This window comes from Peromyscus maniculatus, chromosome 4 (assembly GCF_049852395.1).
Source record: "Peromyscus maniculatus bairdii isolate BWxNUB_F1_BW_parent chromosome 4, HU_Pman_BW_mat_3.1, whole genome shotgun sequence".
NCBI classification, from domain to species: Eukaryota; Metazoa; Chordata; class Mammalia; order Rodentia; family Cricetidae; genus Peromyscus; species Peromyscus maniculatus.
In genome coordinates, this window is record NC_134855.1 from 114946316 (window position 1) to 114962896 (window position 16581).

General features: G+C 41.0%; 1 protein-coding gene across 4 annotated transcripts in view; it reads left to right on the top strand.

The window, feature by feature from the left end:
• The window catches only part of Snap25 (synaptosome associated protein 25), a 78068-nt gene extending 63363 nt beyond the window's left edge, over window positions 1-14705 (top strand). For 3 of the 4 annotated variants that reach the window (XM_006983959.4, XM_076570715.1, XM_076570716.1), the window contains exons 5-8: window positions 766-883; window positions 4424-4549; window positions 8650-8794; window positions 13377-14705. In XM_006983959.4, coding sequence (XP_006984021.1) covers window positions 766-883; window positions 4424-4549; window positions 8650-8794; window positions 13377-13445 — 458 coding nt within the window. In that variant the 3' untranslated portion in view covers window positions 13446-14705. Of the gene's footprint in view, window positions 1-471; window positions 590-765; window positions 884-4423; window positions 4550-8649; window positions 8795-13376 lie in introns of all 4 variants that reach the window. The other variant, XM_016002487.3, reaches the window with a different exon arrangement.
• The last annotated feature ends 1876 nt before the right edge of the window (window positions 14706-16581 follow it).

Genomic DNA, 16581 nt, shown 5'->3' on the forward strand with positions numbered 1-16581 from the left:
AAAAACCAAAAGACAGATATTTTGAAACTGGAGCAGATAATCTTTCTGGAAGCATTGAATGGGAGCCCCTTAAACATAAATTAACAACCTGTTTTTCTTTCTCTTGGGTTTCACTGGTGTCTGAGTCAATACACTGCTGTTTCCCTGGATACGCAAAATCAAACAGACCTTCTGATCCCATCCCATCATGTCTGAACTGCAAACTATTTTGAGCATCGTTCTTGTTCATTTCCTTCCACCATGTCTACATAGGGCAGCAGCAGCCGTCTACAGCAATGCATCCTCTTGGATAATGCATTGTAATCTCAATCTCTCTCTCTCTCTCTCTCTCTCTCTCTCTCTCTCTCTCTCTCTCTCTCCCTCTCCCTCTCTCTCTTTCTTTCTAATTCTGTTTCACATAGTCATTTCTCATGTTCTGTTGGAAACCCAAAAAAAATTCATTCCACACTATCATCCCTTTGTCCTAACCAGAACAACTCGATCGTGTCGAAGAAGGCATGAACCATATCAACCAAGACATGAAGGAGGCCGAGAAAAATTTAAAAGATTTAGGGAAATGCTGTGGCCTTTTCATATGTCCTTGTAACAAGTAGGTACTGGGTACCAGCTCTAATCTGTGGCGTCCAGTTTTCTTTCTTTCTTTTCTTTTCTTTTTTTGTTTTTCTTTTTTAATGTCAAAGTGAATGTCTGAAGTTTTGTCTTTTTTTTCTTTGTCCTTTTCCATCTGCTTCATTCTGTGGGGATAAAATACTTGTGTTTAATCAGAACAACTGGAACGCATTGAGGAAGGGATGGACCAAATCAATAAGGACATGAAAGAAGCAGAAAAGAATTTGACGGACCTAGGAAAATTCTGCGGGCTTTGTGTGTGTCCCTGTAACAAGTAGGTGCTGCCTGCCTGCCTGAAGCTTTGGTTTTCCCAAGGCTCATCTCCAAGCCTTGACTAGCTCATTCCTGCAGGCTCATAGGCAGGATGAGCATGTGGCATGCAGAACAGATCAATACCGTCTCCAATGCATTCATCTCATAGCATAGATAATACTAGTGGGAGTTACTGTTGATGCATTAAAAATCAGGCATACTACAGTGGAAGCCTCACTGTCAGCAATTTTTATTGATGAACATTTCAACATTTTCCAGAAAGTGTACTTTGAAACAGAGGCCTTCAGGACACATTGTTTTCCTCAGTCCCAAGAACAAAAATGGTAGATTTAGAAAAGACTTTGGATAAGTGTGGAAGATTAGAAATGCATGTATCAAGGTTTGATTTTTTTTTCTTTCTCAGAAGTAAAAGAGACAGGCTAATTTGGTCCAGATAAGCCTCTGCAAGTTGGAGCATGTGGCAGATTCCCTCTCAACTGCCCACAAACTCCTGTAGTTGGTCATGAGGTGCTATAGCCTCACTCAGTGCAAAGGTATCCTCTTCAGTAAGAAGTAGTACCCATCCCAAATTGGACTCAACTCCTCCAACTCTTCCTCTTGGAAGATCTGCCCGTACACTGGCTGAAATGTTGAAATGTGTAGATTTTGCATGCACGACATCACAAAACATTTAACTGTTCTCAAGGTTCTGCAACGCTTTTTTGGAATGTAGCAGAAATGTGACATGTGGTTATAAAGGTTTGCAACAGAAAGAACCCAAAAACTTGAGGGTTCTAGAAGATAGTCTCATTTGGCTAGCAGTGGGGGGAAATGCATGAGTGGATTGCCCAACATGCATTTGGAAAATTGAACGCGTTACCTGATCTCCCTCCCCCCTCCCCCTTTCCCTCTTAAAAGAAGACTTTTACCCAAAAGCTCTCCTGATCCTAGCTTTTAGAATAGAAATTGATGTCATTTTGAGTAGATTATATGACCATTCACATCCTTTAAACTTTGAGGCTGATTTGAAATATCCCACTTCCTGTTTAGGAGGGGGAGGGGCTCATTTTACCAGTAAATAAAAAGCATGTTTTTTTTAGAAAAAAAAAAAAAGAATGCTCTACGGTAAAGCCTGGCTAACTGGAATCCAGCTAACTGGAACCTTCAGCTGCACAATACTTTTGTCCCCTTTCTGGTTTTAGCCAAAAGAAAAGTGGGGCAGGGGTATTGGAAGGAGGCAGTCATCCAATATTTGAAATGTTTTGTTTTTCAGGACATCTAGATAATTTGCAGTGTCTCACATAGTCTTTATTCTACAGCCTCTGCCTATGAAGAAATAAATAAGTGATAAGTTAGAGCAGATTTTAAAAGGTCATCAGACACATCAATATAAGCCTAGCTGTGGAAGACTTGATTGTGCTCATACCCAAAGACTCTTGAACAGAAAATTAGCTCAAAAATTTGAGAAAGATATTTACTAATTACCCTTAAAACAGAATTTTCCTGCAGCATTCTCCTAAATGACTCACAGGCAAGCATTCCAGTTAGTCAAGTTTGACTGTAAGCCCCTTTCAGAGCTAACCTGCCTCACATTTGGAGTGAATTCCAGCAGATACCCACCCCCACCCCCTTCATCAATTGCCTGTGAAGAAAGGGTGGAGGTAGGGCTCTTTGAGGTGGGTCCTCCGGTTCTGAAGAAACATGACCCCGACTAAATCCATAGATAAGTGGTCCCTGACTCCTTGATTCTACAGAGACCCTAATTGAGCTTCAAAGCTTGAGTGAAGTGTTCCCCAATGTGTGTAAATAACGCTTTAAAAACCATGTGTCACAACGCAGTGGCTGGTGGTGCCCTGGACTCTCTGGGGGCTTTGCCCTGTCTCGGCATGTTTCGAAGGACTATGGTAGATGTACGGCCGTGATGTGAGTCTGTGCAGCGTTGTGGGTGCAGTGGTTTGCCTTCTCTTTGGAAACGCATATTTCCCTTTCCTTTGATTTTGCCAAAGATGGTATACCAGACATTTTACATAGCAGAAAACATCACAAAGTCCAAACAGCTTCTTACAGCCAAAAAGAGAGAGAACGGGAGGTGGGGTGGAGACACAAACTCTCTTAGCTATGAAAATTTGTTGGTGACCTTGTACCATTCATGGAGTGAACCCATGCCCTTGGGTGCAGTAGGTTGTGAAAGTCAATTGGGGGAGCTGCTGAAATCTCACTGGTGCATTTCCCATTTGTCACCACGGTTTCCTGGTCCTCAATCTGCAAGGATTAAAGCCAGTTTAAGAGATGGCTTTATCCCTCCAGTGAGAGAAAAAAGGGGGAAAGGGAGTTAAATCTTGGTGCCTCAGAATAAAAACTGTGAAATGGGACCAAAGGATGTATGTTGTTCTTGGACTCAAAAGCATGTGGTTTCTACTATGCAAAGAACCTAGAAACATCTTTGATTGCCTTAAATTACAACATACCCACGAAAATATGCTCTATATGTTTCTATTGGGCACAACAGGTATGCCTGGATTTTAAGTTTTGTTCCAAGGCAGGTCAGTGAAATGTAGCCCATGGAGACCACACTAGTTCCAGACCACTCTCCCCTGTCATAACACAGGCTAGTTTAAAATAGGAATCTGAATGCACACTACCCTGCCCTTTGGCCCACCTAAGAAGCTAATGAACTGCGTTTCAAATCGTCACGAAGGCTATTACTGTCCTGCTAGTGCCTATTTCGAGAATGGTCAACTTCTGGAGTAGTTTGGCTTAAATGAGAATGCTTCACTTTTTACTCATGCCTGTAGCTGGTGCATGAAGAAGACACAGGGTGGGGTGGGGGTGGGGTTCCTCTTTGGTGCTAGATGGCTTGTTCTCTCTTCTATTTTCCTGCATTCATTTCACTATGCTTCTTTTACTTTTTGTCTCTGTGGACAAAGGTTTGTACATCAACACTGGATGTATGGTGACTGTTTGGAAGTACCGATATATTATCAATTTCAAACCACTATAGAGGCAACCCAAAGACCATCACCCTTGGCCAACCACCAATCCTTTGTGTCTTTCATGAAGCAATGGAAATGTAGTTTCTACATTCATTGGGGGAAATACATTAAGCAGACATCGTTGCATGATAATGTGTTAAAAACTTGGTCAAGTATGTTTTTCTTCATGATTCTGTGTTACTGTGGTGTGATGTACACCCTCTACTTGGCAGTCTTGTTTTGTGTCTGTCTGCCAGTATGTTTTTTCTGTGTTTTGTGTCTCAAAATATAACCTTGTCACTGAAATAGAACTGAATCTTCTCCGGCTATCTTAAGCCTTATCTTAAATCCAATTAAACCATAAAACAAACCAAAGATTATTCAATTCGCTCACTTGAAAATAAAATGCTGAATAGCTGAGGCATGGTGGTGGCCAATTGTTTGGGTCCAGATTATGATATATCGGTATTCTCTAATGCCTCAATTTAATACTCATTCGCTTGGTTCGGTTCTTTGCTTAAAGAATTGGTAATTTCTGAGAGCTTTCTTCTCCACCCTGTGCTCTGTCACTCACCCAATTTTTTGCATAGGCTTAAATCCAGTGATGCTTACAAAAAAGCCTGGGGCAATAATCAGGATGGAGTAGTGGCCAGCCAGCCTGCTCGTGTGGTGGATGAACGGGAGCAGATGGCCATCAGTGGTGGCTTCATCCGCAGGTGAGTTCCCTGTAGTTCTTTGCTGATGGATAACCAGCACTGATCTATTTTATCTTCTTCCATAAAAACAAAATTTTGAGCTCCCTCGAGGGGCTAGGACTGGATTAATGATAGCCTCACTTATCTGGTTTTTGGCTGGGATTTCACTAGAGATACTTCTGTCCACCTCTGTGAGGTCTTCCATCCACCTCCATGAGGTCTCTTCCATCCACCTCCATGAATTCTTCCAAGAAAGAATTTAGATTTCTTCATGGTTATGGTAGTGTGTCAAAGGGACAAGACCCAAGGCAAAATGTCTTTCCAAACTATGCTTTGGGTGCTATTTGCCAGAGCATCAAATCCCATGACCACATCCAGAATCAGAGTGGTTATGGAAAGGCATTAAACGGCATGGGTTTATTTTAGCAACGCTTATTAAAGAGACAGTTACTGTAACATGAATCTTAAAATGTCTTATTAATAATTTAAAAAAAAATCTGGAGCCAGACATTGAGGTGAAAGCTGTAAGATCAGAGAAACAGAACAAGCCACAACCAACCTCACCTAGCTAACACCTTGGTCAATCCTGTTTCCACGAATCCTCAGACTGAAAGCCTCTGAGTCCTCATCCAGAGTGGATCTCAGCTGAACTGCTGCTAAAAAGCCTAAAAGCTCAAAAGTCTCCAGTTCCTGGTCCTCATGCCTTATATACTTATATACTTATATACTTTTCTACTTCCTGACATCATTTCCTGGGATTAAAGGCATGTGTCCTTCCCAAGCAATTACATGAGATTTCAAGTGCTGGGATTAAAGGTGTGTGCCACTATGCCTGGCTCTGTTCCCAGGGTGGTCTTGAACTTCCAAAGGCACACGCCTTTAATCCCAGCACTTGGGAGGCAGAGCCAGGTGGATCTCTGTAAGTTCGAGGCCAGCCTGGGCTACCAAGTGAGTTCCAGGAAAGAAGCAAAGCTACACAGAGTAACTCTGTCTTGGAGAATAAAACAAACCAAAAACAAACAAACAAAAAAAACCCACAGAGATCCAGACAGATCTCTGCTTCCTGAGTGATGGGATTAAAGGTATGTGCCACCACTGTCTGGCCACTATGTCTCATCTAGTGGCTGGCTCTATCCTCTGAGCCCCAGATGAGTTTTATTTGTTAGAACACAAATAAAATATCATCACAGGTTGCAGAGGCATGTTCAACAGCATGAGTGATGTAGCATTTACAGTCTAGTAATAGTAGAAGGCTGTTACCACTCAGTCTTCGGGAGACAGGAGCAATAACTGTTACCAGAACCCAACAGTGACTACAAAGGGGTATTATGGTAGTGAAATGTGGTCATAGGCAGAGTTGGCTAGCATAGAAAGGGAAGGAAATGCCCTAAACCCTGCTTCCCTTGTCCTGCAGTCTCTGTCAGGCCAAAGCCCATTGGAATTCAGAGCAAGCACTCAAGTTACATAAGTCAGCTGATACCTTCGTTCTGAGGAAGCCACCAAGCAGAAAAAAAGCCAAATATTTTCAATGAAAAGGGAAAGATTATAGTCCTTATATTTTTGGACCCCTATCCCCAGCTCATTTCACATTATCATCCCTTTGTCTTAACCAAAACAGCTTAATTTTGTCAAAGAAAGCATAAACATATATACATATATAAGTCTAAATACATATCCATATATTTACACTGGACATATATAGATCAGCAGTTCTCAACCTGTGGGTAGCAACTCCTTTAGCAAACCTCTCTCTCCAAAAAATTTACATTATGATTCATAACAGTAGCAAAATTGTGGTTATGAGGTAGCAATGAAAATGATTTTACGGTTGGGGGTCACCACAATATGAGGAATTGTATTAAAGGTCACAGCATTAGGAAGGTTGAGAACCACTGGTTTAGACTGTTATACCAGGACTCAGCATAGGAGAGAGTATACATCCTCAATACTGTCTACCTTCAAGTCACTGTAGTTGTTGGCCAACCAATACTGCTGTGATTCAAATGTGCTTCATAAGGCGTAGAGTCTAGATTTGCACCTGTAGCCTTACAGATGACAATTCTAATTCTGCCTCTAAATGATTTTCAACCCAGTGCCTGTATTAGTATCAACTAGGGGATACAGAAGAAAGAAAGGGAAGGAGGAAAGATGGAGGAACTAGTGCCTATATTCAGTACACAGCAATTGAATCCAAACCTCTTGACACTGACACAAGCATCTATGATTTGTAAAGCTCGGGTGATTCCCCTGTGAATTCGGACTGGAAATAATTACATTACAGGAATTTGTTCAGTGTTGATGATGTTCAAACAAAATGTAAATGGTAGGAGGTTTTCTCTTAATTTTTGAATTTTCTCCATCTCAGGCTAATATATATTTTAGCGGAGGCAGGCATAGTGGCATGAGACTGCAATCCCAGCATTCAGGAGGCCTGAGTGCTCAAAGCCAGCTTAGGCTATATATGGACCAATATTTTAAGCAAAACAAAATGAACAAAAGAATAAAGTCATAATAGGCCAGTGTACTTTGGGAGTTGCTATGGGAAAAGGAGTTTAACCCCCCAGTGTTTAGCTTATTACTGTAACTAGTAGGAAGATTCTGTACTTATTGCCTTCTACTTGCAGGAAGATGCCTGCTGTTTGCAATAGTGTCTTCTTAACCTTCAAGTTGGCCTTTGGAAATGTGGCAACGTGCTTTGTGAGCCAGCTCCTGCCCTCCCTTTCCTACCCATTCAATAGAAAGCACCAGATACACATTTTTCTGCTCTGAAAGCACCTGTTCCAATGCCTCTACCAAACCCATGAAATCAACATACGCATGTATTAAGAGTCACCCTGAAAAAAGCAGTTCCCTTTGAACCTCTTTGGAGTTCTCAGGATTAAGGGGCAGACAGGTTATCACTGATGTCCATACTGATGCACAGCCCAAGTTGGCAAAGTGATAAGCACTGAGATTCTCTGCATCACTTTTTTTTTTTTATCTAAAAGTTGAATCTTAGAGATTGATGTTTCAGAGAAAACAAAACACAGTCTCTGTATAATTCTGCCTCTATCCTCTGACCTGGAGTCTCTCAGAATAAATGATTTTATCTTCATAAAAATAAAATTAGGGTATGGAGTGGCTCAGAAGTGGCTTTGCCACACAAGTGAATTCAGATGCCCAGGAGCTTTGTGAAAATCAGATGTAGCAGTGCACATCGATCATTCTAGTGTACCTGTGGTGACATGGGAAGTGGGCAGGAGAAATCCCCAAAACTCATACACAACCTACATGGTGATAAGCAGGATGCTCTAGTAAACATGTTAGAAAGTAAGGACCTACACCTGAGGCTATCCTCTGATGTTTACATGGATACCACGGGACACACCAGGACTCACACATGAACACACACATACAGATCACACACATACACACATACCACAAACACACATACACACATTAAAAATAAGTAAAATAGGCTGGGTGATGGTGGTTCATGCCTTTAATCTCAGTACTCAGGAGGCAGAGTCAGGCAGATCTCTGAGTTTGAGGCCAGCCTGGTCTACAGAGCGAGCTCTGGGACAGCCAGGCATACACAGAGAGACCCTGTCTTGAAAAACAAAAAGTAAATACATACATACATACATACATACATACATACATACATACATACATACATAAAATACACATGTAAGAATGAGGGAATGATGTATGTAGTTTGAGAAATCGTGAAAGTAAATCAAATTGATATATGCCTTCTTTAGAACTATAAAGTCAAAGCAGATGTAACGGTACAGACTTGCAAGATTAATGCTGGGCAGGATGAGGACAGTGAATCAAGATCTCCACCAGCCTTGGCTTCATAGCCAAACCTTATCAGAGAAAGAAACATAGAGAGAATTCAAGGCTCCCAAATACAGTTTTTGCATAAACACGCAAGTACTTTACTATTAAGCTACATCTTGAGCTCAAAACACTGATGTTAAAATTACATTTGAAACAGACAGATGTTAAGGCTTGTTGGTATATTGAATAAAAATAAGGTAGATCCCTAGGTGTCTGTAAATTTCCTACAAACTCTACTTCTTGATACCAACTTTCTTCTCACACTCTGTCTTCCAAAATTGCTCTTTGGCTCCCAGGGTAACAAATGATGCCCGGGAAAATGAAATGGATGAGAACCTGGAGCAGGTGAGCGGCATCATTGGCAACCTCCGTCATATGGCCCTAGACATGGGCAATGAGATCGATACCCAGAATCGCCAGATCGACAGGATCATGGAGAAGGTGAGCCCACAGCTATCAGGTGGTGACTACTGGTTGCCTCTAGGAAGGAGACACGGCCTCCAGGCACAGTAGTTGCTGGATATTTTACTCTTAATACTTGAAGACAAAAATGTGGGCTTCAGCAACAGAACTGGAAAGAAGATTAGAATGTAGTTTGGATTTTGATTTATTGTGGGTGCTGGGGATTGAGCACAGGGCCTTGGGTGTGCTAGAAAAGTGTTCCACCAATGAGCTATACCTTGAGCCCCAGAGTATACAATTAAATGTAGTCAGTATTTTTTCTCAATTTCTCCCATGCCAAGCATGTGCTAGGCACTTAGAACACTTGAAAATGAGACACATCATATTCCTGCTGCCAAGAAAGTTGTATCAGGACACTGCAACCATGAAACCACTCACCATACAAATCAGACATTAATTCTCCTTCCCTGCATTTTCCTCAGTCCTAATAGTAGCATGTTGAATATTAATTATAATATTTTAACTGTCCAAATACCAACAGAGGGAGAAAGGTACATTAAGTGTTTAATAATGATTTTATATGTGTAATTTCTGTCTAGCTCCTCTTTTGCTGTGTGTTTATTCTCTGTGAGACACTGAAATTCTTAATCTGAGATCTTGAACCTCTTTATAGTATCTTTTTCATTGCCAGGAGCAAAGTGGGTTAATTTTTAAATCACAAAGCTAAGTAGTGGTTTCTTGGTCCCCAAGCATCCTTCAATGCCTTGAAGGGATGAAAAGACAATATTGTATCAAAACTCCTCCAGATAAACAATATCTGGTCACATAATATTCTGTCTGACCAGTATACTAAGGTCTACACAAATGTCAGAGCTGGCTGACAAAATGCTTGGGCTTTGCTTTTATCTGCAAGTTACAACATGCTTGTCATAGCTAAGCAGCTTTTGAAACTATGATAAAGCGTTTAACGCTGTGAGAGCCAATGGATTTTAGAATTGTATTGAAAGGTTTAAAAAGTGCTGGAGCCAATGCAGCCTGACCTAAGCCATTATAGCCCTAAAGGAAAAATTGAGCAAAGAAATAATTGCTGACTTGTTTTCTAGAAGGAAAACAGGAAGTGCTTGTTTTCTATCAGTGGACCAAACTCACTCAGAAGCAAGCAGTTAACCTCAACAAAGCCAGGCAGAGTTCCGGAGAAGAGAGTTTTACTCACATAACAGGGTCAACCTTTGAGTTACTGGAACTTGAAAAAAAAGAAAGAAATATTTATTGCTCCTGGATAGGCAGCAGAGACCACATTCTGCTACCTCTGCAAGTGTAGTTCTCTGGTATGGCAAGAACCTTCTGTACTAAGCTGCACACATAAAGGTGTACACAGGGGTAAAGATTTAAGGAAAGCCAGGCAACTTGATGGGAAGTAGCTGCCCTGGTTTGCCATCAACCCTAGACTGCTGAGCCACCAAGGTAAGGGGAAGGAGTATAACTGCCTTTTAATAATTAGTTTAGCCTGGTTAACATTTGAAATAGAAATTGCTTCTTTTCCCCCTCAAAATCACAATCTGGACACAGTTTAAACAGAGCCCCTTTGGATCTAGCCAATCATGTTGCCAAGCTGCACCATTATTAGGAGACTCTCCCTTTCTCAAGGAAGCGCTGGTCTCTGCTCACTGTATTCAAAAGTCTCTGCGTGTAGAGGATTGAGTTAAAACCACATAGTAGGCAAAGCAAAGCAAATTTCTTCTCTCCTGACCTTATCAGTGATCTTCATCCCACGTCCACACCATCATGATCTTTTCTTATCAGCATTTGGGTTGATAGTGAAGTCTGGGAAGTTCAAAACAATAAGAGTTTTCTTATATTCATGTGGGTTTTTAAGAAATTACTTCATGTTTTTGCTTATGGGTGTTTATATGTACAGTCATCCAAAGCTACAATCACCCAGTTCTTCCAGAAAACTGGAAATTGGAAATAAGCTTCCATCCCAAGCTTTATGCAAACTGGCACTAAGGAAACAGTGGAGATGTTCAAACTTCATAGTGAAGCCAGTGGAAGTAGATGTGTGATATGCAAATCCTTGACTGGGCAGTCCTTGAGGTCTTCTGTCAGTGGGAAACACACAGCCCGAGAACTAAGGCGATTACTGCTAAAAGGGATTTGCCGTTCAGCAGCTCTGCAACCTGAAAGATTGGAGAAGAGTTTAAGCCTGGAATCTGAAAAGGCTGGTGTACGGCATAGTAAGCATACCTTTCTAGATGTCTGATCTGGACCAGTACACCATCTGCCATGAAGATGAGGACTCAGACACATGGGTTCAGTAGCTCCTTCTAACAATGTCTGGGCTCCCTGATGGATACTGTGGCCTATCATAAAAGGAAATCATGTAGCACATATTGGAAATGTCAGCAAGCTTAGTATCCTCTAAAATCAAACATGAAAAGTGGGGTGGGGGTAGCTGCCTTTATTAAAACAGAAAAAAATCCTCAACACATAAATATGATGAACATAGAAGCGTTTTCCAAGGGACATACCTGAAGAGAGATTCTGTTTTGTTGTTGTTTGTTTAGTTGGTTGGTTGGTTGGTTTGGTTTTGGTTTCTAAAAGGTGCTATTTATTTTGTATAACATAGAAAGTACTTTTGTGTCATGTATTATGGGTCTGGAATTTGAGTGTGCTTCTGAGAGAACTTGAGAGGAAATGACAGGCACCCATTGAATGAAGGTGTTCCAGGTCCACCCTGTCCTTTGAGACTATCCCAAGAATAGCCTCTGTTCTACTTAGATATCCCTGGAGCTGCCTTAGGAAAGCCAGCAGTACATTCATCAACAAGACAGTCTCTATTTGCCTTCAGAAATAACATTTATTTTAAAGTGGATTATTTTCTGCACTCAGTCTAGAAACAGTACAATTCAATCCATAGGAACATTTCAAATTGGTCTGAGCTAAAAATTTTCCTTTGTACCAAAGTATGATTATGCCTCATACAGTTTGTAGGTACAGAATAAGGATTTGGGAATTAAATAAAATTGGGGGTTGGGGATTATCCATTTTCCAAATGAGAATCCTGGGAGTCTAATACATGTGTCTATAGTTCAGGACAATCAGGACAAATCAATGTTCCCTCTTATGATGTAAATACTCATTTTGAAGCCAACTTCTGATTAACCAAACAGATGGTAGAGAACCATGGCCAGATAATTCAGTTGTGAATAATCTAGAAATATGTTCAACTTTGCAACTCTGTTCGAATATGGATGACTCCAGTGTCCTAGGAATTCACAAGTTCAAACTGAGTATGGAACACCCTACCCAGTAGAGATTGGAAAGTGGGGAAGAAGGTGGGGCACCTGTGGTCAGTGGGTGATAATGGCTCAGCAGAGAACTAACTGGGCTCTTCCGGACCACCTAGTGGCTCTCTCCTCTGCAAGGCTATGGCGCTGCAAACACCATTACCACATGTGACAGGAAAGAGCAACCGCCTCTACTTGCTGACTTGCCTTTCTCCATGGTCATGGTCATGGGAACAGTTAATTCCCTGATGGATAAAGGTCTAACCTTGTGGCATTCCTGGGTTTCGTGCTATGTATACAGCGCGATGTGACTCAGAAAGTGAATAAGTCAACCTGAGGCTGAAGGAAGCGAGGCACAAAATTATAGCAATTGTGCTTTTGTTAAAGATAAGCTGATTACCCAACTCATGGAAGTGAGTCTTCAAAGAGGGCACTTAAACATTGCTGTCTTTAATGACAGCATGCTCCTATGTAGCGATGCCCCAACAAGAACACCAAGGGAATATTGAATCCATTTGCTTGAATTAGGGAAAAAAAAAAAAAAAAAAGGAAAATAGGGTTTAAAGGCCAGTAAATAACCTGAAGCGTGCCAAACTTCAACTCAGTAACAATAACTGTAAGGTAAGACACAATAAGCACTTACTCTTAGGACAGACATTTTTAATGTCCATTATATATGTATGCTCAATTAATGCATCACAGGAAACCTCTATAGCAGAGTGAGTAATAGTGTGTTTTCTGAATCCAGGCTGCTTGCATTTTGACTTTCCCTCAATTACTAAGTCTCTAGAGAATTGCCTGTATTCCTATCTGCTTTGTTTCTTTCCTTGGAAAACATAGCAAATAATCATGTACACCCAGTGATTAATGTCATCCAGGTTTAATGAGTAGAACACTCTTGATGTCATACTCATTAGCACTATTCTTTACCGGCCCTTCTTGTAAACAAGAAAGTTGAGATCTAAGATGTAATTGGCCCAAACAGACACTGCTGAATAAGTGAGCCAAGAAGGATCTAACAAGTGGGGACAGTTCAGTTCAGTTGAACAGATAGCACTGCTTCCACAGAAGTCACTGAGTACTGAGTACTTGTCCAGCATAGAAAGATAAATGATATAACCCTGTCCTCAAAAAACAGATGCTATCCAGTGAGGGAAGTAGTCGAAAATCCAAGTTTCTGTGACCTTGTCCACTTAAGGCCATAGCAATGGTCCTAGGAGAAAGAAAGAAAAAGTGGTGGTTCTGAACGAGGAAGTTTCAAGGTTGAGTTGACCCAGAGGGTGAATGGGACTTTTAGGAGTAATCTAAAACCTCTCTTGTGGTCTCTTTTCTAGGCTGATTCCAACAAAACCAGAATCGATGAAGCCAACCAACGCGCAACAAAGATGCTCGGAAGTGGTTAAATTTGCCCTTCTGCTGTGCTCTCCTCCAAATATTGTTGGACAAGAGAGCTCCTTCATGCTTTTCTCATGGTATTACCTAGTAGGTCTTGCACACACACACACACACACACACACACACACACACACACACACACACACACACACACACAGTCGCCCCCATTGTAAGTGTCCTGTGTGGTCTGTCAGATTCCCAATGATACTATGTGTCTTTTGTTCTCTTTGGCTCTCTTTCTTTCCAAAGGTTGTACATAGTAGTCGTCTGGTGGCTCCAATTCCCAACCTAAGATGTCTTGGGTCTCATTTTTTTTCTTTTCTCAGTGGCGTTTGCTGAATGACAACAATTTAGGAATGCTCAATGTGCTGTTGATTCTCTCAATACACAGTATTGTTCTCGTAAAACTGTGACATTCCACAGAGCTACTGCCACGGTCCTTTCTTCGGGTGTCAGGCTCTGAATCTCTCCAAATGTGCTGTCTTTGGTTCCTCATGGCTATTATCTGTCTTTATGATTTCATGATTAGACAATGTGAAATTACATAACAGGCATTGCACTAAAAAGTGATGTGATTGATGCATTTATGCATGAGAACTAAATAGATTTTTAGATTATTCCTACTTAAACAAAAACCTTCCATGACAGTAGCATCCTGACAAGAAAACACACACAACAGCAACAATAACAAAACAACAACGCATGCTCAGTATTGGGACACTGTCAAGATTAAGTCATACCAGCAAAACCTGCAGCTGTGTCTCTTGTTTTCTGTCAACATACAGACTTACTGATCATAACCATCCCTTCTTTTTTCTTTTTCTTTTTAAATAACAACAAAAAATGGAGTTGACACACTATTTAATCATTTCTAGCAAAATATGTTTGGCTGAAACTATGTGAGATGGGTGTAATATAGGGTTTGTTTGCTGCTTTTGAAAGCTATGTTTTGGAGACAACTCTTGCTGTGGAAGATGCGAAGATGTAGATCTTTGAAGTCTGACTCTTGTTGATCACTATTTCCCTGTGGTTTGTCATCAGTACAATTCTTTGTTGCTTAATCTAGAGCTATGCACACCAAATTGCTGAGATGTTTAGTAGCTGATAAAGAAACCTTTAAAAATTATATAAATGAATGAAATATAGATAAACTGTGAGATAAATATCATTACAGCATGTATATTAAATTCCTCCTGTCTCCTCTGTTGGTTTGTGAAGTGATTGACATTTTGTAGCTAGTTTAAAATTATTAAAAATTATAGACCCCGCCTGCGGCTCCTGTCTGATGTTACACTCATACCGGAAGACAAAGCCTACATACGTTACTCAGTTGGTCCTAAGAAGCTGGTTGTATTTAACAAGGACCCTGGGTATAAAATCAAAGATGTTCCATTTCAACACAATCCCAATGACAACAGACAACTTGTCTTCATTCTGATAACCTGTTCTAGATATATGTACATGTTATTCAGTTAGTGAACACCTAGGTTATATCTCCTTTGGCCTATTATGGCCAGTCGTGCTTTGAACATTTGTAGACAAGTTCTTTTTAAGAAGCTGTCCTTAATTCTCACATAACCACTCATTTGTGACTATTGTGGCTTCTGATACCACCACCTCCCCTAACACTACTTTTCCTAATGCCTATATCACTTCATTATCTGAACTGGCGTTTCTATCCTCTCCATCTTCATCATCACTATATTACACACACACACACACACACACACACACACGCTATAATCACCTCCACTGCCACTGCCCCTGTCACCATAATAGCAGCCACCACCTGCATCACTGTACCATCTCTACACCATCTCCTATCATTTCCTCTACATCACTTCTCTCCATAACCCATAGTAATAATGCAAGTGCATTTATCTTGGTTGTTGGTGGTGGGTGCATCATTGCACTCAGGAATCTCTCCAGAGGGCTGACGAGGGCAGTGGAGAAGCAGGAAGAGCAATGATAAGTCCTTGTCAGAAAGCAATTGCAGGATTTTTACCCTCTTATAAAGGAGCAACAGCAAGAACACATCTATTTCATAAAATCATGGTAATGTAGAGGGTGCTAAAAAACAGAAGAGGTGATTATGTACTGCATATGTCAGAACTGATGGGGGGTCAATACTCAGGCTGTGCAGAATGTACCAAGCTCCATCTGTTCTCAGCCAAAGTGAGTGGGTTTTCACAGGAAAGATGAGTGCAGGCAGTTTGCTTTCAGATGCTCTGGGCAGCATATTTGCTTTGACAATTACATTCGTCCAGGCTTAGCTTTCATGCAGTCATCTACTTCTGGCTAATGAAAGATAGATGTCCCAGAAATGACGCTTTGCAGATAATATAGCAACCTAAGAAATGTATTAGTAATATAACAACAGAACACTGGAAAGGCAAAATCTCCTTTCTCCATTCAGACACTGGCAAAAGACACTCCTACACAAAATCAAAGGTTGCCCATGTCTTCTTGGAAGGAGGCTTTCTTCTTGATCTCCTGTGCATTCCTATCTTTCATCCTTCTTTTAAAATTATTTTATGTGTATGTGTGTTTTGTCTGCACAAATGTCTATAAATCATGTGTATGACTGTAGTCCACAGAAAAGGGTGTTGCATCCCCTAAGACGAGAGTTATAGGTGGTAGTGAGTTACAATGTGGGAGTGAGGGATAGAACCCAAATTCTCTGGAAGAGCAGCCAGTGCTCTTAACTGTAACACAAATTGCTAAATGGTCTTATTACTAATTAAAAAAAACCTGGAGCCAGATATTGGGGTGAAAGCTGAAAGATCAGAGAAACAGAACAACCTATAGCCACGTTCTTACCTCTACAAAATCCTCAGCCTCAAGAGAGAGACCTCCTGTATACTCACACCACATATACCTTTCTCTGCCCTGCCATCTTCCCTCCATCTTAGTGCTGGGATTAAAGGCATGTGAGCTTCACAAGCAAACACAGGAGATCTCAAGTGTTGGCATGTGCCACAACACCTATCTCTGTTCCCAGTGTAGCCTTGAACTCATGGAGATCCACACCCATCTGTCTCTCCCAAGTGAAAGGATTAAGGGTGTGTGCCATCACTATGTAGCCTCTATGTCTAATCTAGTGACTGGATCTCTCTGCTGATCTGCAGATACGTTTTATTGGGA